This window comes from Corythoichthys intestinalis, chromosome 12 (assembly GCF_030265065.1).
Source record: "Corythoichthys intestinalis isolate RoL2023-P3 chromosome 12, ASM3026506v1, whole genome shotgun sequence".
NCBI classification, from domain to species: Eukaryota; Metazoa; Chordata; class Actinopteri; order Syngnathiformes; family Syngnathidae; genus Corythoichthys; species Corythoichthys intestinalis.
This window is the reverse complement of record NC_080406.1, coordinates 12,866,787-12,892,385: the sequence shown is the minus strand read 5'-3', so window position 1 is coordinate 12,892,385 and position 25,599 is coordinate 12,866,787. Positions and strand designations below refer to the sequence as shown.

General features: G+C 39.1%; 1 protein-coding gene across 1 annotated transcript in view; it reads right to left on the bottom strand.

Moving 5' to 3' along the window:
• Positions 1–1,196, bottom strand: part of tfpia (tissue factor pathway inhibitor a) — a 54,117-nt gene extending 52,921 nt beyond the window's left edge. Inside the window, exon 1 of the mRNA XM_057853192.1 lies at positions 926–1,196. Coding sequence (XP_057709175.1) covers positions 926–1,022 — 97 coding nt within the window. The 5' untranslated portion in view covers positions 1,023–1,196. The remainder of the gene's footprint in view (positions 1–925) is intronic.
• Between the last annotated feature and the right edge of the window lie 24,403 nt (positions 1,197–25,599).

Here is a 25,599-nt window from a genome sequence, read left to right as displayed (position 1 = left end):
ATTTAGCAGTACACATTACCATGGTGGAATTAATACATTTTCATGTCGCAATTTTCGGAACCGTACACAGAGTAAATGCAGGAAATATTCAGTGGCGCCTCCAGAAATTTTTCATAGGGGTGGCCAGATAGGGCCACTTAAAATCTTGGGATGGCACACCAAAACTAAAACCCATAATTTCAGGTTTTCATTATATTATTGCCGTAAAAAGGTCAGGGGAAAATGATCAGAAAGACTTAAGGACACTGCTACTGATATACGTTGCTGTATTATGTAATATTTTATGTTACTAATTATTTAATGTGCATAGTTCACAACTGTCCAGTCAACATTTTGAGTTCCACAACAATTCTGTTTTATTGTGTCATGTATAAGGCATAAGGTGTACATTTAACAAAACAAAATAATTACTGGAGAAAAGCAGGTGCTGGCAGATTTGCATTTGGGATGAAATACATAACTGATGCTACAACAATCTACGATTTACTGACAAGCGGGGTGGCCAACAAATTTATAGGGGTGGCCCTGGCCACCCCCTGGGGGCGCCACTGGAAATATTACTCTTGAAAGCTGAAATGCTCAGTGGGTCACATTACAGAAAGGCGTGGGCTCAGTTTGATTATTGTATAGGTAAACCTTTTAATTCGTAAGCAGAAAATGAATGAGGTTCCTTTTTTGTCTCACACTTTTTTTTTTAAACCCAACTGCCTGATTGTTCCCTTGCAAGATTTTGCTGAAAGTGCAATAACTGAATGAAAGTGGAGTTTGGACTGTCTTGTCTCCTCGACAGGCTGAAATGAAAACGCTACCAAACTAACTAGGGCACTAAAACGTAAGCACAGGTCATCCAAGTTTTACGACATCCTCGACAAGTATACAATCAGGAGCAATGTCAATCGAACAGCAAAATCCTTATTTGTTTTACCTTGCGCAGCTGTGCTGAAAGTCCCCAAATGGCAGACGAGGACGAGCAAAAAGGCTCGCAAAAGCCTCCGTTTGTTGTCATCGTTGCAAGGAAGCATGGTTCAAGTTACCAGCTGGTGATGGTGAGCAGGCAGTCTGATCCGCTACGAGTGTCAAGTTTGAACGCGTGCAAAACTTGTTCAAAGTTGACGCATTTATAACTTGTCAGCTGCTCGGGGCGCGTACTTCCGTTTAATGAATGCACGCCTGATAAGAGTTGTCCACTAATTGGTCAGTCATTTCCTGTTCATGTGCGTCAACACACAAGCTCAGGTAACTACAAGTCCGGTCCTCAAGAGCTGCTATCCAGATTGTTTTCCATTTCTCCCTCATTTAACACACCTGAATCAAATACAGTTATCCCTCGTATTTCGCGGTTAATGGGGCCCAGAACCCGCCGCGATAAGTGTGTTCTATGTATTTATTCAGATTTAGCTTTGGAAAGAGATACATAAGACATGTTTTTCACTTTTTTCCCAAAGTATACTTAAAAAAAAAAATGTATATGTACTGTATATATTTTAATAAATGTTTTCAAGCGCTTCGGATGTAATAATTACACTGCATTACAAAAGTATTGGCACCCCTGCCTGCAATTCCGTCAGATAATGCTCAATTTCTCCCAGAAAAGGGTTGCGATTACAAATGCTTTGGTAGTAATATCTTCATTTTTTTTTTTTTGCTTGCAATGATAAAACACAAAAGATAATGAAGAAAATTAAATCATTATCATATAACACAAAACTCAAAAAATGGGCCGGACAAAACTATTGGCACCCTCAGCCTAATACTTGGCAGCACAACCTTTAGACAAAATAACAAGCAGTAGAGGTGGGAATCTTTGGGCACCTAACGATTCGATTACGATTACGATTCAGAGGCTCCGATTCGATTATAAAATGATTATTGATGCACCCCCCTCCTTTTTTTTTTTTTTTTTTTTTTTTTTTTTAATGTTTTGTACATTAGTTCCAAAATTGTTCAAAAATACTCTCAGGCCAAACCAAAGTATTATTTCAGTATCAAGTTAACATATAACAGTAAACAAATACAAAAATAACAGTAAATAAAAACTCCAGTCTCCATTCTGTATCAGCAGCTTTAAACTACATTCAATTAATTTAATGTTGTGAATCAACTGTTAAAGTTGTTAAAATTGCTCCTGTTATTCCATAATTTCCCTTTTGTCTACCTTTGACATGTGAAAGTTTTAAAACTATTTTAAAGATCGATTCAAGTCAATGTTTTACCGATTTAGGAGTATTTTAGATAAAAAGTTAATTAGGTTCGCTTGGAAGGTTCGCTACAACAGCCTTGCAGGGAAGTGTACTGCTTTAAGATGGCGGCCGTTTACTAACACCCGCATCTAGCTTTCTGTAGATGTGCTGCTAACGCTACTGAATCTATATTGCATCTAGTCCTATATAAATGATATCTACCGTAACATTATGTGGATGTACTTTGTAGCATCTGTCGGCAGCAGTCAGGTATGTTGTTGTGTTTTTTTATCTCGTGGCATGAGTTGAGCTAGATCCGTGAGTTGAGCATTGGCATTACCCGAGGGGCCGGTTAATGAGAAGCATGATGTTTAGCTACTCTCCCTCCGTTCCTCATTGCGTCCCGAAGACCGCGCGGTGCGTGTGTTTTACTTCCGCTTTACTTGGCATATTTCAATAATCGGAATTTGGATGTTTGTGAATCGTTCTCGAATCTTCCACGGCCGAATCGCGAATAATCTAAGAATCGGAAATTTTGCACACCTCTAACAAGCAGTCCAGTTCCAGAGGCAGCAAAGTAACCCTAAAACATCAGGGATCTCCACCATATTTGAATGTGGGGACCGGGTTCTTTTCTTTGAAGGCCTCATTTTTTTTCCCTGTAGACTCTATGTTGATGCCTTTCCCCAAAAAGCTCTACTTTGGTCTCATCTGACCAGAGAACATTCTTCCAAAACATTTTTGGCTTTCTCAGGTAAGTTTTGGCAAACTCCAGCCTGGCTTTTTTATGTCTCTGGGTCAGAAGTGGGGTCTTTCTGGGTATCCTACCATAGAGTCCCTTTTCATTCTGACGCCGACGTAGTACAGGTTGAAAACTGTTGTACCCTCGGACTGCAGGAAAGATTGAACTTGTTTGGCTATTAGTCGAGGTTCTTTATCCATCATCTGCACAATCTTTCGTTGAAATTTCTCATCAATTTTTCTTTTCCTTCCACATCTAGGGAGGTTAGCCACAGTGCCATGGGCTTTACACTTTTTGATGACACTGCGCACGGTAGACACAGGAACATTCAAGTCTTTGGAGATGGACTTGTAGCCTTGACATTGCCCATGCTCCCTCACAATTTTGCTTCTCCAGTCCTCAGACAGTTCTTTGGTCTTCTTTCTTTTCTCCATGCTCAATGTGGTACACACAAAGACTCAGGACAGAGGTTGAGTCAACTTTAATCCATTTTAACTGGCCGCAAGTGTGATTTAGTCATTGCCACCACCTGTTATGTGCCATAGGTAAGTACAGGTTCTGTTAATTACACAAATTAGAGAAGAATCACACAACTTTTCAAAGGGTGCCAATACTTTTGTCAGGCCCATTTTTGGAGTTTTGTGTAAAATGATAATTATTTAATTCTTTTTCCCCATTCTCTTTTGTGTTTCTTTATTGCAAGAAAAATCAATGAAGGTATTAATACCAAAGCATTTGTAATTGCAATCATTTTCTGGGAGAAATGGAACATTGTCTGACAGAATTGCAGGGGTGCCAATACTTTTGGCCAGCACTGAGTGTCACAGAACAGCTGGAAACAACCTTCCAAAGGTGACAGCTCACGCTTGCTCAAGGAAGTAATTTCTGTCTTTCAATAGAAATTAGTGAGCAGGTCAAATGTACAGTCATGGTCATGGTTTACTTAGGGTGTGATTCACTTGACTCATTCTCCTTGAATATTAAAACCTACATTTCAGTACATTTGACACAGGCAAAACAACACCAATACATGCTGAAGGCTTTTGTGGCAATGGGCTACACCCACATCAATGTATGACATTGCAAGCCTAAATATTAAAACTGTGTATGTGATTTTTCATCAAGCATTATTATCCTTTGTTGTCTACTTAACAGAGTAATGAAATCATTAATGTCATGAGGCGAATAGACAAAGGGACATTGAATACACCGTGTCACGACCGCAGACATGTCATGGGCTAACGAGGTTCGACAAAGGCAATAAATCAAGTGGGTAATGTGAATGATTAAAATTAGTCTTTGGATACACATTTTTAAAATAACCCTCGGTCAAAGGGAGCTTGAAGGTGAAGTGTTTATATGAGTTTGACTCCATACAGAGAGATAAAAGGTGTAATGCAGGGGTGTCAAACGTACAGAACCAGCACGCTAGGGAGTCTAGTTAGCGGGGTTGTTCTGCCTGACACACATGTTTTAGTAAAACATCAAAAAGTACATATAGAATCCTATGCTTATATTTTGACATGAGCGCCATTAGGCCAGAAGTGTTTGACACATTTGGTGAAATGTGGTAGTCTGATACAGAATGTGATATAAGTCAAATTTCATGAAAAGAAATGACTTCAGCTCAGTGAGAAACATTTAAATAACCCTTTACTGGGCTCTCTATTAACTAATTGGCTGCAAATGATGGTGCTAGATGTTGAAGAATGTTCTCCGGTCAGATGAGACAAAAGTAGAGCTTTTTGGGAAAAGGCATCAACATAGAGTCTACGGGGGGGGGGAAATGAGGCCTTCAAAGTAAAAAACACTGTCCCCACAGTCAAACGTGGCGGAGGTTCCCTCATGTTTTCGGGTTGCTTTGCTGCCTCTGGCACTGGACTGCTTGACCGCGTGCATGACATTATGAAGTTTGAAGACTACCAACAAATTTTGCAGCATTATGTAGGGTCCAGTGTCAGAAAGCTGGGTCTTCCTCAGAGGTCATGATGTCTTCCAGCAGCACAATGACCCAAAAAACACTTCAAAAAGCACTAGAAAATTGTTTGAGAGAAAGCACTTGAGACTTCTAAAGCGGCCAGGAATGAGTCCAGACCTGAATCCCATAGAACACCTGTGGAGAGATCTGAAAATTGCAGTTTGGGGAAGGCACCCTTCAAATCTCAGAGACCTGGAACAGTTGGCCAAAGAAGAATGGTCTAAAATTCCAGCAGAGCATTGTAATAAAGTCATTGATGAATACCGGAAGCGGTTGTTCGCAGTTATTTCGTCTAAAGGCTGTGCTACCAAGTATTAGGCGGAGGGTGCCAATACTTTTGTCTGGCCCATTTTTGGAGTTTTGTGTAAACTGATAATGAAATTTTTTTTCATTCTCTTTTGTGCCTTTTCATTGCAAGCAAAATAAATGGAGCTATTACTGCCAAAGCATTTGTAGTTGCAATCATTTTCTGGGGGAAATTGAGCATTATCTGACGGAATTGCAGGGATGCCAATACTTTTGGCCAGCAGTGTACGTGACATTTTTAAGCATATAGTGTCATAAGAATTTCATTAATTATAGCGAGTACTGAAGCTCAGAGCTGTCAGTGTTGTGAAACGTTGAAACGAGGTTAGCACTACGTTAAAACGAGGTTATCAATACATTAAAACGAGGTTAGCAAAAGGTTGAAACGAGTTGTCATCATATTAAAATGAGAAAGCCCTGGTAAAAATGTTTGCTAACACTGGCAGCTCTGCGCTTCCGTAATTAGGCTAAGGTTAGCGGGATTTCCCATAGCATTTAGCCTTTGCCACAAACTAGTTGTTGAGACGAGTTTGCCAATACTTTGAGACAAGGTTGTCAATACATTAAAACCAGATGTTTATACGTAAAACAAGGTTTGTAATACGTTTAAACGAGGTCAGCAATAGGTTGAAACGAGTTGTCAATATATTAAAATGAGAAAGCCCTGGTAAATATGTTTGCTAACACTGGCAGCTCCGCGTTTTCGTAATTAGGCTAAGGCTAGCGGCATTTCCCATAGCATTTAGCCTTCGACACTAACTAGTTGTTGAGACGAATTCGCCAATAGGTTGAAACGAGTTCTCAATAATTAAAACGAGAAAATCCTGGTAAATATGCTTGCTAACGCTGGCAGCTTTGCGCTTCCGTAACTAAGCTAAGGTTAGCGGCATAGCATAGCATTTAGCCTTTACCACTAACCAGTCGTTGAGACGAGTTTGCCAATACGTTGAAACAAGGTTATCAATACGTTAAAATGAGATGTTACTAAGTTAAAACGAGGTTAACAACAGGTTCAAACAAGTTGTCAATCGGTTAAAACGAGTTGTCAATACGTTAAAAAAGAAAGCCCTGGTAAATATGTTTCACTAACACTGGCAGCTCTGTGCTTCGGTAAGTGAGTGACTTAAAAAAAAAAAAAAAATCCTTACAGCAACACGGACCACTGGGTAATAAGAAATGGATTGTAACATGATTGATCTACTTAAAAGGTGGGTTTGTGTACAGCCATTCTTACCTAAGGGAAATGCCAAAGTACTTTACTGGAGAAAATGTATTTATGCATTCATTTTAAAAACGTATGCTACAATAAAGGTAAATATAAATACTGGAAACTGCAATTTCTGGAGAAATTACGATGGGGCTTTGCTGTGGTAGATACAGATCGATCAGGACACTTCCTATTGCTTTGGGGACATTTCGCAGATACGTCCTGTTGATATCAGGTCACTTCCTTTTAATTTAGGGACATTTGGGGGACATGTCCTGTTGATATCCATTTGGGGGGCATGTCCTGTTGATATCAGGTCACTTCCTGTTAATGTAGGGACATTTCGGGGACACTTCCTGTTGATTTGGGGACATTTCGGGGACAAGTCCTTTTAATACCAGGTCTCAAAATGACAATGGGCTGTAATGGTAAATAGTCAAAAATCACAAGAACCTGTTTTCCTGCCATTGAAAATGAACGGGAAATTTGGCTGTCAATGGCATCCCATTAGAAATGAATGGGACAGTTTTTGGCGAATTGGAAAATGGAATTTTTGATGTGTAAGTTATGCGATTTGGACCAAAATTCTAGGACAAGTAGCGTTTTGAAATGTTTTTTGTTTTTTCAAAAATTCCACACTTACGGGCAAACTGATCATTTTTGGGGGTTGTTCGAAAATTTCCCTAAGTTTCGCGAAAATTCCAGTCATTTTGATATTCGAACGGTGACGATCGGTGAAACAGTTTGGGTTGTGCGGTGCGCCGAACAAACGCCATTCCCCAAAAAAAAAAACTGAAAAAAAACTGAATTTTACTATATGGGAGCCCCATCTGATAAAGAAAGGTAAATATCTGGTTTGGGTGGTAATTGGTGTGAGGCCTTCCTCTTCATATATTGGTGATCCTTCTCCTCTTGGCATCAATACTGTTTGCAAAATGGCAGTGCTCGCCAAAAAGCCTTGGGTCACTGAGTTACTTGGTGGGCTTCAGAAAAGTATTGCACGTTTCACTAGTGTAGTGCTCGAAACCATGACCGAAACTGGACTAAGACTTGCCTGAAACATTAGATTAAGACTTTGGGAGTCAGGACTAAGACCAAGTCCTATGAGAGTCGAGTCGGAAACCATACCAATACCTTTAAAATGTTGTGGTAAACCAAGGTCGATCTGGTAAGAACAATACCAGTCGAAGAAGGCTGCACTTTTAAGGATGAGTTGTGCAAAGGCCATCTTTCTTCGAATTAAAGGAATGTGCCCATCTGTAAAATCATTAAAGATGCTCTATTACTCACACCCATTCACTGTCCACAATCCCCCAACCCCCATTATCTCGGTGGAAAAAAGTTCAAGGCACCAGATCTGCAGCCAGCTAAGCTGGCTGGAATTTCCTGTGCACTACTTTTCCCACAGCATCATGACCTCAACATTATCACGATGTCAGACGAGAACATTTCTGACACTTGCGAGGCTAATAGGGAATGAGAAGCCGTTAAATATGTCCTCTCTTTTTAAGGGTTGTTCCTGTTCATAAAGAGCTGAAGCGCATTGCCCAGCTATTGCGTTGGAGCCATGATGCAAATGATCAAGGGTGACAGCATGATCCTTTTGTAGAATTAGTGGCAATAACTGCAGTACAGGCTGTAATGTTGCAACGACGGCCATCAAAGTTAATTATCGGATGATAATAACAAACGTAGTGTATTACTGAAACAATGGGTAGTCATGTATTCTCATCTTTAACAAGGCTTGAACAGAAGAATAATATAGTACTAAATATTGCCACGTTTGGTTTACTCTCAATAAAAGATTTCATTGTTTTTTTAAATCTATACATATATCAGTGTTGTTTTCGTCAACGATGAGGACAACGAAAATATTTCATCAACGAACAATTTTTTCATGACGATGACGTCACGATGACGTGCTAAAAACATGTCTCGGGAGACTAAAACGTAACGAGATGGATGCCAGTTGTCGTCTGATGACACGAGAACGAGATGAAAATTCGTCATAGTTTCCGTCATAAATTCACAATGCGTGATATTTTCTTATTGTATGTGTAGTTAGCACGCATTTAGCAGTGTTTGGTCGTGTCACTCATGTGCTGCGCTGCGCCTCCCCCCTACCCCTCCACCTCACACAAACGCTTACTCCGGCTGGTGAGTAAGAATGGGTCCATTCCAGGCTCCGTTTTGTGAAACGTGTCAGATGCTGCTAGATAAGTTTTGCTTTCTTATCTTGGCTGGATATGCCATGTTGCTTTAACCTATACAGGTCTGTGCTAAGTGATCATCACACACTAAACTAACTTGTAGTGTTAGCATAGCGTTCGCGTTAGCATAATGTTCGCGCTAGCATTAGCATTTAGCGCGGTGACTCGGTGTCTTCTTTAACTCTTGGAAAACATTTTACATACAGTTTGTGGCATCCAGCTAAGTTTAATTAATTGAAAATAATGTGCTGTTTTCCTGCTGAGTATGTATTATCATCATGAAAATGGTGATATCCTTCCTTACGTGGAGTTTAAGGGGGGCTGCGGGGGAATTCCCCCTCTGGTGGCCGAAAAGTGTTATTGCATGTAATTGACTTTCCTATATATTATTTTAAATTTGAGTTTTCTGGTAAAATATTGTCTAAAGAAGTTATAAAGCAATAAAACAAACAACAAAAATGAATGAAATGAACAAAAAAAAAAATTATCATGGGTAGAAAATTATTTTTCGAACAGATCATGTGACTAGCACCTTAGACGGTCATTTGCTTTGCTTAGCCAAAACCACCTGAGGACCAAAGAGGCAAGATGGATATACATAATTTTTTTCAAACATAAGCTTTCAAGAGCCAAAACAACTACTGAGCAAGAACCAAGGATTGAAAATGTGGACCATGAAACACCAGAGAGCACCGCCATAATGGTAAGAGGAGTTTTTATTTGCCCCACTAAAGACACTAATTGTATAACAGAGCCACCACCAGCGGACGTACCATTTTCAATGGATGACGATCTTGGCGAAAATTATACAGTGTATCACAAAAGTGAGTACACCCCTCGCATTTTGCAGATATTTAAATCTATCTTTTCATGGGACAACACTGACAAAATGACACTTTGACACAATGAAAAGTAGTCTGCGTGCAGCTTATATAATAGTTAATTTATTTTACCCTCAAAATAACTTAAAATACAGCCATTAATATCTAAACCCCTGGCAACAAAAGTGAGTACACCACATGAGAACTACGTACATCTCTCAATGTCCAAATTCAATTCAATTTTATTTGTATAGCCCTAAATCACAACAAGGTTGTCTCAAAGGGCTTTGCAGAGGCAATATGATACACAGTCAGAAACAGCAAATTAAGTAAACAAAGATGAATAAATAAAGTTCAAGTCCTGGGCATCCCCCATCCTTGGACCCTCCATGTCGGCAGGGAAAAACTCCAAAAACTCCAAGCTATTTGGGAGAAAATGAGAAACCTTGGGGAGTACCACAGTCAGGAGAGATCCACTCCCAGGACGGATAGACAGGATGCACCAGGACTGCTAATGGGAATTAGCAGACAGGGTTACAATCTGTAAAGGTGCAGTAGAGTAAAGGAAGCAGAAGAGGTCCATCTAGCTAGATGAGACGGGGGTGGCAACGAGGACGTCCATCCAGCCAGGGGTCCGGATAGTCAGGAGGCTGCAGCTGAAAAATAGCCCCTCCCCAGAGGGGAAAGGGGACACCGAGTGACTAGTAATGAAGAGACTAGTTAACTAGATATTAACATTGGAAAATAAAAATAAAGTAAAACAAGTGGTAGGTAGAGTGAGAAAAAGGAGATAGAACTCAGTGGCTGTACTTCCCCCAGCATGATAGCTTCTAGTGCAGCTTAGACTGAACTGTGAGTCTAATCCGACTTCAACTAGCCTGACCATAAACTTTGTCGAATAGGAACGTTTTTAATCTAATCTTAAATGTGCAGACTGTCTCGGCTTCTAATATTAGCTTGAAGCTGATTCCATAAAACAGGGGCTTGGTGGCTAAAGGCCGACAGTACTTTTAGAAACCCTGGGAACTACCACTAGACCTGCATTCTGAGAGCGGAGTGTTCTGTTGAGGCGGTATGGAACCAGAGCATCGGTGAGATAAGATGGCCCCAACCCATTAATGGCCTTAAATGTAAGAAGGAGGATTTTAAAATTAATTCTAAACTTGACTGGAAGCCAGTGAAGGTCCTGGAGCTCAGGGGTGATGTGTTCTCTTCTATTAGTTCCTGTTTTGGATTAGCTGAAGACCTTTTAGAGAACTTTTTGGACAAGCTGCAAGTAGGGAGTGTCAGTAATCCAATCTAGATGTAACAAACACGTGAATTAATTTTTCTGCATCGTTTTTAGATAAAATATTTCTAATTTTGGCTATATTGTGCAGGTGAAAAAAGGCCGTTCTGCAGGTACTGCAAATTGAGTACTGTTTGTCATTTTCCATCTAAAATGTCATTTAACTCATTACAGGAGTGCTGTCAGCATTGCTGCAGAGATTGAAGATTTTTTTTTTTTTTTTTTTTTTTTTTTTTAAATTTCATTTCAGGCAGTTACATTCACAAAAATCCCTCGAAAGGAGTGGGCTGAAGAAAACTTATTAAAGCCATTGATTGGTCAACATGATTTTGTCAGAGGTATGATTTATCGTAAATAAGGTAACGTTTATGGATCCAAGTGAACAGCATATCTAAAAGACGATATCCACGAGGAGCAGACAAATGAAAGAATTAAAGAAAAGACAGAAACATTTTTAAGTTCGTAGGAGATTAGAAAAATTGAGAATAGCAAAATTAAATTGCAAACACAAAATAATACAAAAAAACCCCCAAAAAAACACAATTCATGTTCCTCCTCATAACAATGTCACAGTCGACCCTCTTCACATTTAGAGTGGTGGGTCACTTAAATGGTTCAATTATGCTCTCAGACGGGTTTAATATGCTTCTATTCACATTGACGTTTAAAGGCTTTCACCGAGATGTAACTGCCCCAGGGTGAAAATCAGCCAACACTTTTAGAGATTTCACTCAAACCACGATTACTTTCTGAGTCATTAAAGAAGTTGATACAAAAGTCTCCTGAGTCGTGTGCCCAGCAGCGGAGATGAAGATATTTGTGTAAAAGCACGCCAAGTGGAATTATATATGTCATTTATCAGACCAAGGTTCAGTCATACAATGAAAAGCAGCTATATTTAATGTGAATTTCTCCAGCTGGAGTCTTAAGCACCTGGTGTGCTTCATTACTTCACTGCACTGTCATCTTAGTAATGGGTTTCAGGGTGAGTAGCCAGTGAATAAGCAACTCAATTTGTTTTAAAATGCTACTATGATTAAGACTAGAATGTATAATCCACAACCTGTTCAATCGCGAACCATTTTTAAACGGAAAGTCTTGAAAACTCAAAATTAAATGAGCTATCAAAATTCTCCTATCATTAAGTTGCCCCTCATTTGTGTCGCAAGTGATCTGGAACCCCCCCTACCTGACTTTGGGTTGCACTGGACGTCAATCAATAGTCTGACTTTGGCTCAAAGTCACTTCAGAAAGGCTCCAACTCAACCCCCATCATGAAAAGGATAAACATGAACAGAAATTTCATTGCTGGATTTTAACTTCACAAAATTTCAAACAATTTTAGTCTACCATATTTTCCCAACTATAAATTGCACTTTTTTCATAAGTTGACTGAATCTGCAACTTATAGACCAGTTTCCGAGGTACTTCGGCTTTATTTCCTGCTTTCTGCTTGTGATTTCCGTTTTCACGTTATTTTACATTGACAGTAAGCTTGAGAACGATAAACCGATACGACCGGATATCCGGTTTTACAGGTGAGAGATACAGCTGTATCGATAGTAAAGTTACCATTCGACAGTAAATAGCCATTAAATATTCAATGAACCGATAGTAGAGATAGAATTCGGCTATCGCGAGCACAAGAATCGGCTTCTAATGCCTAGTTCAATGCATTGCTTAATATGATAATAATATAGCTTTGTACCTCACATGCTGCCCTTGTGTCATTCACCACACAGAGCACTTAGATTGTGACCGCCGTCGTGGTTGCCTCAACTTCCCATTCATTTCGGCAGAAGCGCTAGTAGTCGCCGTCATTACCCATTCGTCACGTAACGCGAGAGCTAAAAAAAACACTGCAACGCACGCTCTGTAGCGTTTTCTTCACAGCCCAAAACGAAACTAGTAGTGGCAAGGAAGCAACATGCTAAAACAATGGACAGTTTGCTCACCATGCCAGCTACATGCAGCGATTGATTTTCAACGCACCCCGAGAAACAAAAGTCGGACTTTAAAGTGACGAAGGCAGCCAGATCTGTTCGCATGGGACAGAGCTAGTGTGAAGCAGTACAGAGATCGTGAGTTTTCAACCCTGAAAAATAACCCACTACAATGGTGGAAAGGGCAGCATATTGTTTCAACGAAACGCAGTCTACTTAAACATGAACATGTGGATCAGTTGATCTTCCTCAAGAAAAATCTGCCCTTCAAAAAAAGATATAGACAGTGATGAGGAATAAAAAAAATGTGGAAGCACAGGTATAAGTGAATGACTTTGCTGTGTATAAGGTTAAAGAAATGATTATAGACCTATCTGTCTAAAATGCCATGCCCCCCCCCCCAATTATACCAGTGGTAAAGCATAATTTATTATTTATTTATGATAACACTAGCAGGTTTAATTCTTTTTTTTTTCTAGAGCTGATGCATATAATTAATATTTTTTGCTTGTAAGATGTTTATGTTGAAAGTTTGCACTTAAATTACTTATTGTGTTCAAAACACCAGGAAATACAGTAATTAAATTACTGCACTTTATTGTCGTCTGTTACTGGAGTTTTATTGTATTATAAATCCCATCCAACAAAATGACGGTCATATAGTAAGCTTTTTTTTTTTTTTTTTCATAAAAAAATAAAACATAACTTCGGTATGAAATTTTGTTGTTTAATTTAATCTTTAATCTTTTTTTATGTTTATAGTAATGTACGAACACACACAACAAATGTTTACTATCGTATCGTTTTCACTCTGTATCGAACTGTATCGTTCTTAAACTGTATCGAATCGCTCGGCCTTAAAAATGTATCGTTTTTTTTAATCTAATCGTAACCTGTCTATCTAGATATATATCGAATCGGCTTCATGCCAGAGATTCCCAACCCGAATTGACAGCAATGGTGCTGGAGTGGTATCAGTCACTAAAAACCCTGAAAAAACCCTATTTGGAAATACCGCATCCTTCTGCCATCTCGACATGGGAAGACAACATAAAGAAATAGCCGTGGGTGACCACAAGTAAAATATTACCGTACTGTATTGACTTTATGGCATTGGATGGAAACATCAGGAAACTGACAAGCTCCGAGGCATTCCAGTTCCTGCACAGCCACAAAGTTGGATGTGTCCTCATCAGTGTTGTTAATCTTACTGAAAAAAAGTAATTAATTATAGTTACAAATTACTTCTCACAAAAAGTAATTGCGTTAGTAACTCAATTACCTGAATGTAAGAGTAATTAGTTACTTGTCAAAGTAATTGGTGATGATTACTTTTTTTTTTTTCCCTCAAAAAAAAAAAAAAAAAAAAAAAAAAAAAAATCATTGGCCACACGATGTGAAGTTTTTTGTGAAGGTTTTTGGTACAATTGGCCCGAGCCCAATTCTTTACCCCTAATTTACCCTTTACCCTGAATCAACTGTTAAAAGTTGTTAAAATTGCTCCCATTATTGCATTAGTTCCCTTCTCTCTACTTTCGACATATGAAAGTTTTAAAACTGTTTCATCATTTAAAGATAGATTCAAGTCAAGATTTTGCCGATTTAGAAGTATTTTAGATAAAAAGTTACTTAGGTTCGCTAGGAAGGTTCTCTACAACAGAGCCGTCCTAAAAAGTCTACTGCTTTAAGATGGCGGCTGTCTACTAACTCATTTAGTGCCATGTCTGTCATTTTGCATCTAGTTATATCTATGTACAGTACATGTGATATCTAACATGTCTACCATATCTACCATAACGTGCGGGCGTAGTTTGTAGGCTATCGGCTACAACATGTATTATTGGAGCTACCTAGCATCGCGTTTGCTCGGCGTCACAACATTCTTGCCTCCTCCCTACTCCTGCTCTGCTCTGTCGTCTCGGTGAGTCCGTCTCCCTCAGACTTTTCGACCAATATAGTAACGCATAGTAACGCATGCCTTTCCGTCCTCAGTAACGGTAACGGCGTTGCCAAGATGAGAAAAGTAATGAATTAGATTACCCACTACTGAAAAAAATAACGCCGTTAGTAACACCGTTATATTGTAACGCCGTTATTAACAACACTGGTCCTCATGCACGAACACGGGAATTTTGTCATCGTAAAGGCGGATGTGGAACCAAGCCAGTGCCTCAATGCTCCGTACCACAAAGCATGGGTGCTGGTAACAAAGGAGGGAGACTTCGAAACTGCAGGGTTGTACATGTATCACGGGTCCCAGGCGTTCGAAGTCAGGCTGCCGCTGTATTATGGAAGGTATGTTCTCCAGAAATAAGAAACCTAAAATCTGGCCCATGAAACGACTTGTTACCTTTGCTATTGATATTTCAATGATGATTTTAATTATGAAGTTTAATCATTTTTACAACAACTACTGCTGCTGCTGTAGCTGCTACAACAAAATCGCAACCAAAGTTCAGGGAAAGGATGTTCTTCGGTGGGTTTCTTATCAAAAAAAAAATATATAACCTTAATTTTAGAGAAGTAATCCACATTCTTGAAATACTGTCTGCTGGTTTCGGATGAAAGGCATATGGCGGGGTACATCCACAGTGGCGCTTTGTAGCTGGTCAGTGATAGAAACATTCCCCTTCAAACCATATATTTAGGCGCTTCCAGGAGTTCGCACAACATAGAAAGTCCCAGACCTCTGTTTACGTTGCGCTAAATCCATTTTTGGAGAATCAGTGGGTTCCATTGTTCTGATTTTGACTTCGTCAACACACTGCTAACTTCAGCCGCAACTCATGATGTTTTGTCTAAACCGGAAGTTCGGAGCAGAAATTTTCCAAGATGGCGCCGCCCATGTTTCGCTCAGGAAACTTGTCTTTACTCAGGTGCAACTTATTTGTTGATAAGTATTCTCGAGGCATGCCTTCTACTTCGAGTCTGTGTAGTTGTTCAAAAGTGATACTGAAGGTGAAGACTTCAATGGATTTGGTAATGACTTGGAGAGTTTGTTTTGTTTAGCGTTAGCTGAATAACTGTTAATATGTCAACAGATACCTATTTAGCACTCTGTTCTCCGTTTTATTACTACTATAATGTTTGTGCGTGGTCTCCGATTAAATAAAATGACCTCCCCAAAATTAGACTTATACTCCAGTGCAGGGCTGTCAACAGACTTACAGGGGCCCGGGGCCTAGAGACCATTATACGGCCCCCCACCCCACCCCTGCCACCGGCTTGTCATGACAACATACGCAGTACTTTTAAGGCTTTGCAAGCAATGTACATTTTCAAATTATTTGAGATGGAATGTTAAATTTAACAGATTGCAATGTGATGTGACACAATATAAACAAACAATTTCCATCTATTGTCCCTTGTAGGCTACAGTACAATACAACTGAGAGTGCTTTGAAATATTTAATATGTTGAGGTTTTTAGGTATACATTGAGTAGAACATAATATTTAATCAGACAATGATTTAAATAAAAAAGAAATATGTGAATGTAAAGTAAAATAAATTAAGGGTCATTCAGGGGCCCCTATGGTCCTGAGGCCCGGAACAACATATCCGGTTGCCCCCCCACCATCGACGGGCTTGCTCCAGTGCGACTTATATATGTTTTTTTTCCTCTCTACATTAGGCATTTTGGCTGGTGCGACTTATAGTCCGAAAAATCTGGTTCTCCATATAAATTTATTTAGAAATACACCCCTTCCCCGCCAATGGAAGCAAGTATATGAAGTATGTGAATATCAGATTTCAGAAATTCAAAATGATAAACAAATAAACTCTCAACCAAGAAGCATTCACTTCAACGTTTGCTGTTTGAACGTAGTTTTGTAATCAGGCATCTTATTTACTGAGGGGGAAAAAATAAAGCATACAGTATAGTACCGACCTCATCCATTCATAAAAATTCTCAATTTAAAACAGATTAAACTTGGCGATAGAGGTTGTGTCCAAGGCGTATTCCACCTCTCATCCAGTGTCAGCTTCAATTGGTTCCAACTGAGCCGTGACCAAAATGAAGCTGGAAATGTGGCTATCATTGCCATGGTGACACTATCTACACTCATAATACTGTTTGACAAGTCCATTCACGTACAAACTGTAGTCGTTGGTTTTAGTCTCCTTTTAGTTAGGGCCTTCACTTCAGTCCAAAAAAAGGGATAAAACATAGATGTACACATCAAATTCTTAACTAAAAAGAAATCCACACATTATTTTTTTACTGCACTTCTTTATTTCAGGGTTACAGGTGAGCCTAAAAAAGAAACATATGCTCAAAATCCCTTGCCTTCCACAATGACACTCAAATTTGTGCTGGCAATATTTCAAAAGAACATGAAGTCATTTTCAACTTCAGAGTAATTCAAAGCCAAAATAAAGGTTAAGCCATCACATCAGATTTCCAGAAGACCTATAAAGCTCCCTTTTCTTCTTGCAAACATTACAAGCATGCATTTATTGTTGTGTCTTAGTATGTAGGGCGCAAAAATCATCCAGAACAACAATGTGCATGATTAAAGAAAAAGTCGACTGGATCCACAACACAACGAATGTTAGAGGTTGATATCAAACTCAAACTCTTGAGCCTAAAGGGACTCGGCTAGTTACTTTATACAGAAACAGTTGGCAAAAAGGCAGTGCTGCAATTCATGTTCCATGAGTGTCATGTTATGGTCGGAGGGTAAAAATTCACTTTGTAGCGGACTTCCGACAGAACAACATGAAGTGCGGTTGAAGTAAGCAGTGTGTAGACAAAGTCAAAACTGCAAAATCAAACCAGAGGAACCTACGGAATCTCCAAAAATGGATTCAGCAGGACGTAGATGAAGCTCCAGGATTGTCTGTGTTGTGCGCTTGTTCTTATCACTTCACTGATCGTTCGTGGACGAAATTCTAACAATCTGTGCAGCCTGTGTTAACAGTTAACAAGAGGTGTAGATTGATACACTACAGTGGTATGAAAAAGTATCTGGACCTTTTGAAATTTCTCACATTTCTGCATAAAATCACCATCAAATGTGATCGGATCTTTATCAAAATCAAACAGATGAAAAAACAGTGTCTGCTTTAAAGCTGTAATGTGAAGTAATTTCATAACATGCCAAATAGGGTCACAATTAAAGTAATTAAACATTGTCCAACAAATAAAGCATGAAAAAAATAATTTATATTTTGTATATTTGACAAAATAATCGCGTTTCCGAAGTTCGAGCCTGAAAGGGGACGAACCCGGAAGTGATACGACACACCGAGAACAGCGATCGGAGCGCTCCATACAGCCGCCCTACAAAGCCCTTCAAACAATGCTTCAAACAGCGATATAAGTGATAGATCAAGCGCAAGTGAGAAGACCCAAGTTTTTGAAGAGTTGAAGGAAGAGGAGGAGGTTGGAATTTTATGTTGGATCGTACATGTATTAGCCAGACGCTAATCAGGATGCAAACAATGTGCCCAGACTACCTGACATCGAATGGAGACAAGACCCATCGAGATTACAAGATTGGTAAAATACAGGCTGTTATTATTTTCATGATTTGAAGATGCAGGCATTTGCACATAATTTTATGTTTTAGTCTATCTGATGACATTGTTTAAAAAAATAATAATCAGACTGCATGTTCATTTTGGCAGATCCGGCAGCGCTCATGCATATAAAATAATAATATACAAACGTTGGGGGGGAGAAGGAGATGAGTCGTTGATGCCTTCCTCCGCTTTATTGTGGCAACAATAAGAAAACAAAATAATAGCGGACTGCCGCCACATTCGACCGCAAAGTTTTGCTTCTCGCTCATCTCCGCCTCGCCTCGCACTACTGGCTACTACGACTTCCAGTCCCAGCGTCTCTTAAACGGATCATGCATAGTGTCTTGTTATGAGTGTTTTGTTGACAAAGGTATCGAACACACGACGTGCTTACAACTTTGTTTCTTTATTAACACATGGAGCTAACAGTAGCTGGAGCTTTCGGCAGTAAGTGGTGTCTAATGGCGTGAGGAAATGTAGTTTTTTCACACAAGCGAACAGATTAAAAAGCACCACTTCAGTGTTGTCCCGAGACTAAATTTCCCTTGATTCACTGCGTGACTTCAGCCGCTCTCTGATTCACTGCGAGATTGACTCAATGTCAACACGCTCGCTGTCACCTGTCAGCGGCTCTTGCGAAACATAAACTAGAAGGCTATCAAGCGATCACCATGAAAGAAACGCCACTACAAATGCAATGCAATGCTTGAAGCATGAAGGTGGAAATATATAATAAAAATACAAATGAATGTGCACAAACTCACCGGCGGTGTAAACCTGCCGCTGTCAACGCTTTGGGAGGTCGCATTTCACAGCATTCTGCCGCGGTCCTCCTAGACTGATACACTCCCGCTTTTTCGGTGAGGTCTTTTGTGTTTATTCGTTATTGGATCGTTTTTGTTCACCACTGTAAATAAAAGCACCGAAGCAAGAAGGGGTAAGTCGCCATTTCTGTTCAACCCGTTTTCTCCTGTTTTTTTTTTTAGCGTAAGAAGCTAGGTTAGTGGCTGTCTTTTCTTCGTTCTTTTTCATGATCAGGGTTTAGTTAGCGGTTGGGGTTCAAGTGTAGATTCCTTTTGTTTGTTGTTTTGGCCTGGGCTTACCCTGAAGCCGCGCTTCATCTACATTTTGTACATATTGCCTTGAAAGGTGGAAAAGCGCTATATAAGTATAACACCATTTACCATATTCATTGCGAGTTTGATTGTTGTGTAAATTTTGTGCCGCTTGTGAAATTGTGTGGCTCGTTTTATGTTACGCCCTTCGTGAGCCGTCCTTGGGACGTAACACTAGCTAAAACAACAACAACTATGCCACGACTATTGCCACGAGTTGGCTTTCGGCTAACGTCGCTAGCTTCTACTGTACATTTCACAACAGTTGGCGGCTCTGATTTGACAAAGTCATCAGTCATCTATCCAAAAATCACACTTACTTTTTGGCAAATCCTTGATCATAAGCAGACCGGTTAAGGAAGCAGGCATCTTCGAAGTGTTTGCAGGAGGGAAGACTACTCGATGATGGCGTGAAATTCATTCGCTTCGTGCGAACGAAAGATGTCCATTTACGTGCCCTGCTATCCTTTGGCCACTCATACAACTTTTCGTTTGAGTGAGAACAAAACATCGCCACACACCGCCGTGGCATCTTACCGAGAAGCAATGCAACAAACAATACTGTTCTATGGCGGACTTCCCTCGCACTTCCTGGTGTGACGTAATTTCCGAAGATTTCCGAAGATTGCCGAAGAAAAGCATTTTCGTTGTCAGGTGCGTTGCTATGGGTTAAACAAACAATCTGGAAGGGTTGCGTTAAAAAAAAAAAAAAAAAAAAAAAGAAAATATGCTTATAATTGTTTAGCCATTGATATTATTAAAAAACATGGTTGGCCAACCTTAGTTCACATGTCCCCTTTAACTGAAACCACCCAAACCTTTAAAGGTTTTCAAATTTTAACGAGGATAGTATGCAAACAATGACAGAAGGGGAAAAAAGAAGGACGTGAACCATCACATTAAATATTTTGTGGCCCCTTTGGCTGCAATAACTCCAACCAGACGCTTCCTGCAGCTGCAGATCAGTCTGGCACATCGATCAGGACTAATCTTGGCCCATTCTTCTCGACAAAACTGTTGTAGTTCAGTCAGATTCCAGGATGTCTGGCATGAATCGCTGTCTTCAGGTCATGCCACAGCATCTCAATGGGGCTCAAGTCTGGACTTTGACTTGGCCACTCCAGAACGTGTATTTTGTTCTTCTGAAACCATTCTGAAGTTAATTTACTTCTGTGTTTTGGATCATTGTCTTGTTGCAGCATCCATCCTCTTCTTAGCTTTAACTGTCTGACAGACGGCCTCAGGTTTCCCTGCAAAACATTCTGATAAACTTTTTAATTTATGGCTCCATTAAGGATTGCAAGTTGTCCAAGCCCCAAGGCAGCAAAACAGCCCAAATCATGATGCCCCCTCCAACATGCTTCACGGTGGGGTTGAGGTGTTGATGTATAGTGAGCTGTTCCATCTTTCCTCCACACATGAAGTTGTGTGTTACTCCCAAACAATTCAAACTTTGGTTTCATCAGACTACAAAATATTTTGCCAAAACTTCTGTGGAGTGTCCAAGTGCATTTTTGCGAACATTAAACGAGCAACAACGTTTTTTTAGACAGCAGAGGCTTCCTCCGTGGAGTTGTCTCATGAATACCATTCTTGGCCATAGCTTTACATATAGTTGATGTGTGCACGGAGATATTGGACTGTGCCAGTGATTTCTGTAAGTCTTTAGCAGACACTCTAGGGTTCTTTTTTACCTCTCTGAGTATTCTGCGCTGAACTCTTGGCGTCACCTTTGGTGAACGGCCACTTCTTGGGAGAAAAGCAACAGTGCCAAACTTTCTCCATTTGTGGACAACTTCTCTTACTGTTGAATGATGACTATCCAGACTTTTAGAGATAGTTTTGTTTCCTTTTCCAGCTTGATATAATCAACAGTTCTTGATCGCAGGTCTTCAGACAGCTCTTTTGACCAAGCCTTGATGCACATCAGACAATGCTTCTCATCTAGACAATTCTTACCAGGTGTGTGTTTTATAGTGGGCAGGGCAGCTTTAAATCACTCACCAAGGACTGGGCACACACCTGACTTGAATTGTTTGGTAAAAATTGGTTTCAATTGCTCTTTAAGTCTCCTTAGGCAGAGGGTTTACTTACTTATTTCCCCCCTTCTGTCATTGTTTGCATTCTATCCTCATTAAAATATGAAAACCTATAAATGTTTGGGTGGTTTTAGTTAAAGCAGACACTGTTTTTTTTTTTTTTACATCTGTGTGATTTTGACAAATGTCAGATCACATTTGATGGTGATTTTATGCAAAAATGTGAAAAATTACAAAAGTTTCACTTTTTCATACCACTGTATACAGTATAACCACTCCCACATATTTTCTCCTAATGAAATTACCAGCTAGGGAGAGGTTCCAAAGCCACTTTCAAGGAACAGCTGGATGTAATGAAAATGTCAATGCCATAAGGTAAACAAAACTGCAATGTCTATTGTCAAATTCCTAGATTATTTTTCATACCACTTAGAGATGGTTCCTATCACGTCATTTTCAAAGTATCGGAATCGGCAAAAAAAATATCGGCCATGCCTTTTTTTTAATATTTATATATATTTTTTAATTAAATCGTTTTCTAATTGTATTTAAGGTTACAGACATAATATGTTACACTCATCCAGAGTCTTTAGTTTAGGCTTAAGGTAGGGTTATCAAATTTATCCCGATAACGGCGGTAATTAATTTTTTAAATAATGTATCACGTTAAAATATTTAACGCAATTAATGCATGCACTGCACAACCCACTCACGCATTGTCGCACTCAATCTGTAATGGCGCCGTTTTACCTATATAGAAAGATAAAAGGCAGCGTAAAATGAGTAGAGTGAATTTTGGCAGGCTATGGAGCCTTTTTTTTAATTGGCTAAAGCCTTACAATCCCTCTCCCTACGATTAGAAATATCATGGGATGCAATGTGGGGAAGCAAGGTAGTAATTGATCTTTTTATTAACACCTTATGTTATTTCCCAATGCAAAGAAATATATCAATTGTTAGCACTACGCACAGTCATGGTTCCACTTCCCATCATGCATTTGGCCATGGCTACAGTATCATTTACTGAAAGCTCAACAAATACACTAGATGGCAATATTTAGTCACAATATACAAAGTCACAAGTCTTTCTATCCGTGGATCCCTCTCACAGAAAGAATGTTAATAATGTAAATGCCATCTTGAGGATTTATTGTCATAATAAACAAATCCAGTACTTATGTACTGTATGTTGAATGTATATATTCGTCCGAGTTTTATTCATTTTTTTCTTAATGCATTGCCAAAATGTATATGATTGGGAAAAATTATCGGGAATGATTGGAATTGAATCGGGAGCAAAAAAAAAAGCAATCGGATTGGGAAATATCGGGATCGGCAGATACTCAAACTAAAACGATCGGATCGGGAGCAAAAAAACATGATCGGAACAACCCTAATACCACTGTATGGAGACAGAGTGGAAATGGTGCCAGCTTGTAGATTCCTGTGCACCTAAATCCAATAAGTCTTGAGCTGAATTTGTAACTCCTAGGCAAATCTGAAGACTACCAAGCAGACACTTTACTTCCTGAGAGCTCTCATTAAGTATATTTTAAGATCTGAGCTCCTGGTGTCCTTCCATCAATGCTTTGTAAAGTTGTTGCTTAGTTACAGCATCTTTTTCCAGTACGTTTGCTAACACGAAAAATTGTCTTCAAACTCAAATATTATGTATCTGACCCAGGTGTTACAAAAAATGGAAAGCTAAAATGTTGAGCTCTTTTCCCGTTTCTCAGTCTTGTCCTCATTGTTTTGAATTTGAGTACCAAAGAATTCTGTGTATTTTAGCATATGTTCCACTTTGTTTCTGTATTGACTTACTCCTTTGTATTGAATAAATCCGTGCTACATTGGAAAGAAGGACAAACTGCACCATCTTCTGGTTCAGCTGGGGCCATCGTAAAATCTACATTGAGAAAACTACTATTGTATAAAACAGAAGTTGTTCTCTACTTTGGGAGAGGTTGTTGCCATAACACAGCAGTTATTATTGATCCCTTTTTACATTTACATATTTGACAGGGTAATTTTATATAGGCACAAACTGGAAACATGTTGATGCTGACAACAATGCTGAATTAATGAATAGACTTCCTCTATTTGCAAACATTTCGAAACCAAGGTCCAAAATTGAAGAGACTTAACATTTTTCTTAAAAGTAAAGGAAAATAGTTCTTTTTCAGTCACAGCGAACTCAAAACACCCACAAGAAACATTTCATTCAACAGGTAGGCATTCAAGAGAGTCATTCAAAGTTTAATAATGAATGTTAGATAAATATGTAAATTTAAGGCCACCACTACACTTGTAAAAGCAGATGTACAAGGTATTAAGACGTCAAAACCGAAATACAGAGTTACAAACTACCACATAGCAGCATGAAAGAACAAAATTTATTCAAATGTTTCTCCATGCCAATTATGTGTAGCGGTGTGTTCTAATTTGGTCAATTAATCAAAATTTGTCTGAAAAAATGTTTTTTTTCCCCCAATTTTGCTCCACAAGTCCTAAATCTGCAATCCCTGAACGCAACGCCTAAACTTGACTGGACAACAGCACCTGAATATGCTTTAATGGAGGGAAGAAAACTATCCTGTACAGGGGTGAAAGTGGTTAGAATTTCTTGCCGGAACTCCCCAACGTGAGAATTGCCACGGAGCCAGAAATTTGATTTATGTTTTTTTTTTTTGTTTGTTTGGTTTTTTTTTTTTTTTGGGGGGGGGGGGGGGGCGAAATAGCTGAAATGCAAAGAAAACTGTTTTGGTTAGTTATTTCTATAACACATACAAAAACTGATTTTAATTCAAAATTTTAGTTTTTCAATGATTTGCAAAATAAAAGTTAACAAAAACAGCTATAACCCCAACCTCCATCTCCTAATTTTTTCCCCCCTCATTTCCTCACATACTTAATGCCAAATCTCAATTTTACCTACTTAAGAACATAGAATGTTTATTAAAATTGAAGATAATGTAAACATTTACTTTTTGTTGTGTTTTTTTTTTAATAATAAATATATCAGTAACATACATTCAGAAAAATAAGTACAAATGACTTATATTATGCAAAGTGAAATGGAAAATATTTTGAAGATCGCGCAAACATTGACGTTTTTAAATCGTAAGGAAATGAATAAGTCGCCTAACATAAATTAACAAATTAAATCCAAAGTCCACATTGACAGCTAAGATGTTCTGAACCTCCCCATCAGAGCAAATTAAACTAAATATGATGAATAAGCCACCTTAACTCTCTCCTTGCTCTTAAAGATTTGATCCATTTTCTGTTGCATTGCCCCTTTTTTTTGCTGTTTCAGAAAACATGCACATTTGAACCAAACAGAGCTAACTATCTCTGGTGATCACATGTCAGTATGTCAGCCAAATGAACGGATAAATGAGTCCAGGCGTTTTGCTTTGCTGCGTGCATTCGCACATTGACGTGACTCGTCATCGTCAGACTCAGATAACTGCAGCAGCTGGGGAAACCTCCATGCCATCTGTGGAATAAAATAAATAATAAATATCGGTGAAAACGGATTACGCTACACAAGCACTTTATTATGCTTGTTGTTAACACTTGTGTATGTAAATCTGATCTTGGTAGATTGTTTTTCTTCTTGGAAATGAAACGCATGTGTGGCAGCTTTGTATTATTATTAGTTTTTTTTTTTACATAGCGTTTTGACAGTTGCCGTCATATTTTCGGAATCACAGCACCGTATACCGGCCCTGAATCTTATATCGGAACTGTGTTCCTGACCGTTCCTGCCCACTTTCACCCCTGATCCTGTAGCAGTAAGATCTTGATTGGTGTTATATAAAAACTAGGTCTCTTATTATTTAAAAACAAAATTAAATGACAAACAATTACAGCTGAAATGATTACTCGAATAATTCGAGTAACTTGATTTTTTTCTACTTTTAATGCGGCACAACGCGCTGACGTCACATGCATGGAAAAAGAGAAGCGGCGGATATATTTGATTTCAACCACCCATGAATATAGAGAGAGAAAGGCACCAAGAAAAAGCAGAAAATGTCTCAAGTGTGGGAGCATTTCAAGCTGAAAACCAAGCCGAACACTGTTTCTGTCATATTTGTGTGTGTTCTCAGTTCTTTTTTCTTTATGCAGCACCTGATTGAGCCAGATTGGCGGGGTAACACGACACACCTGTGCTTGATTAGGAAAGCTCAGTATTTAAGGAAGCCTGTCACCATCTGCAAGTGTCGGACTATTGCT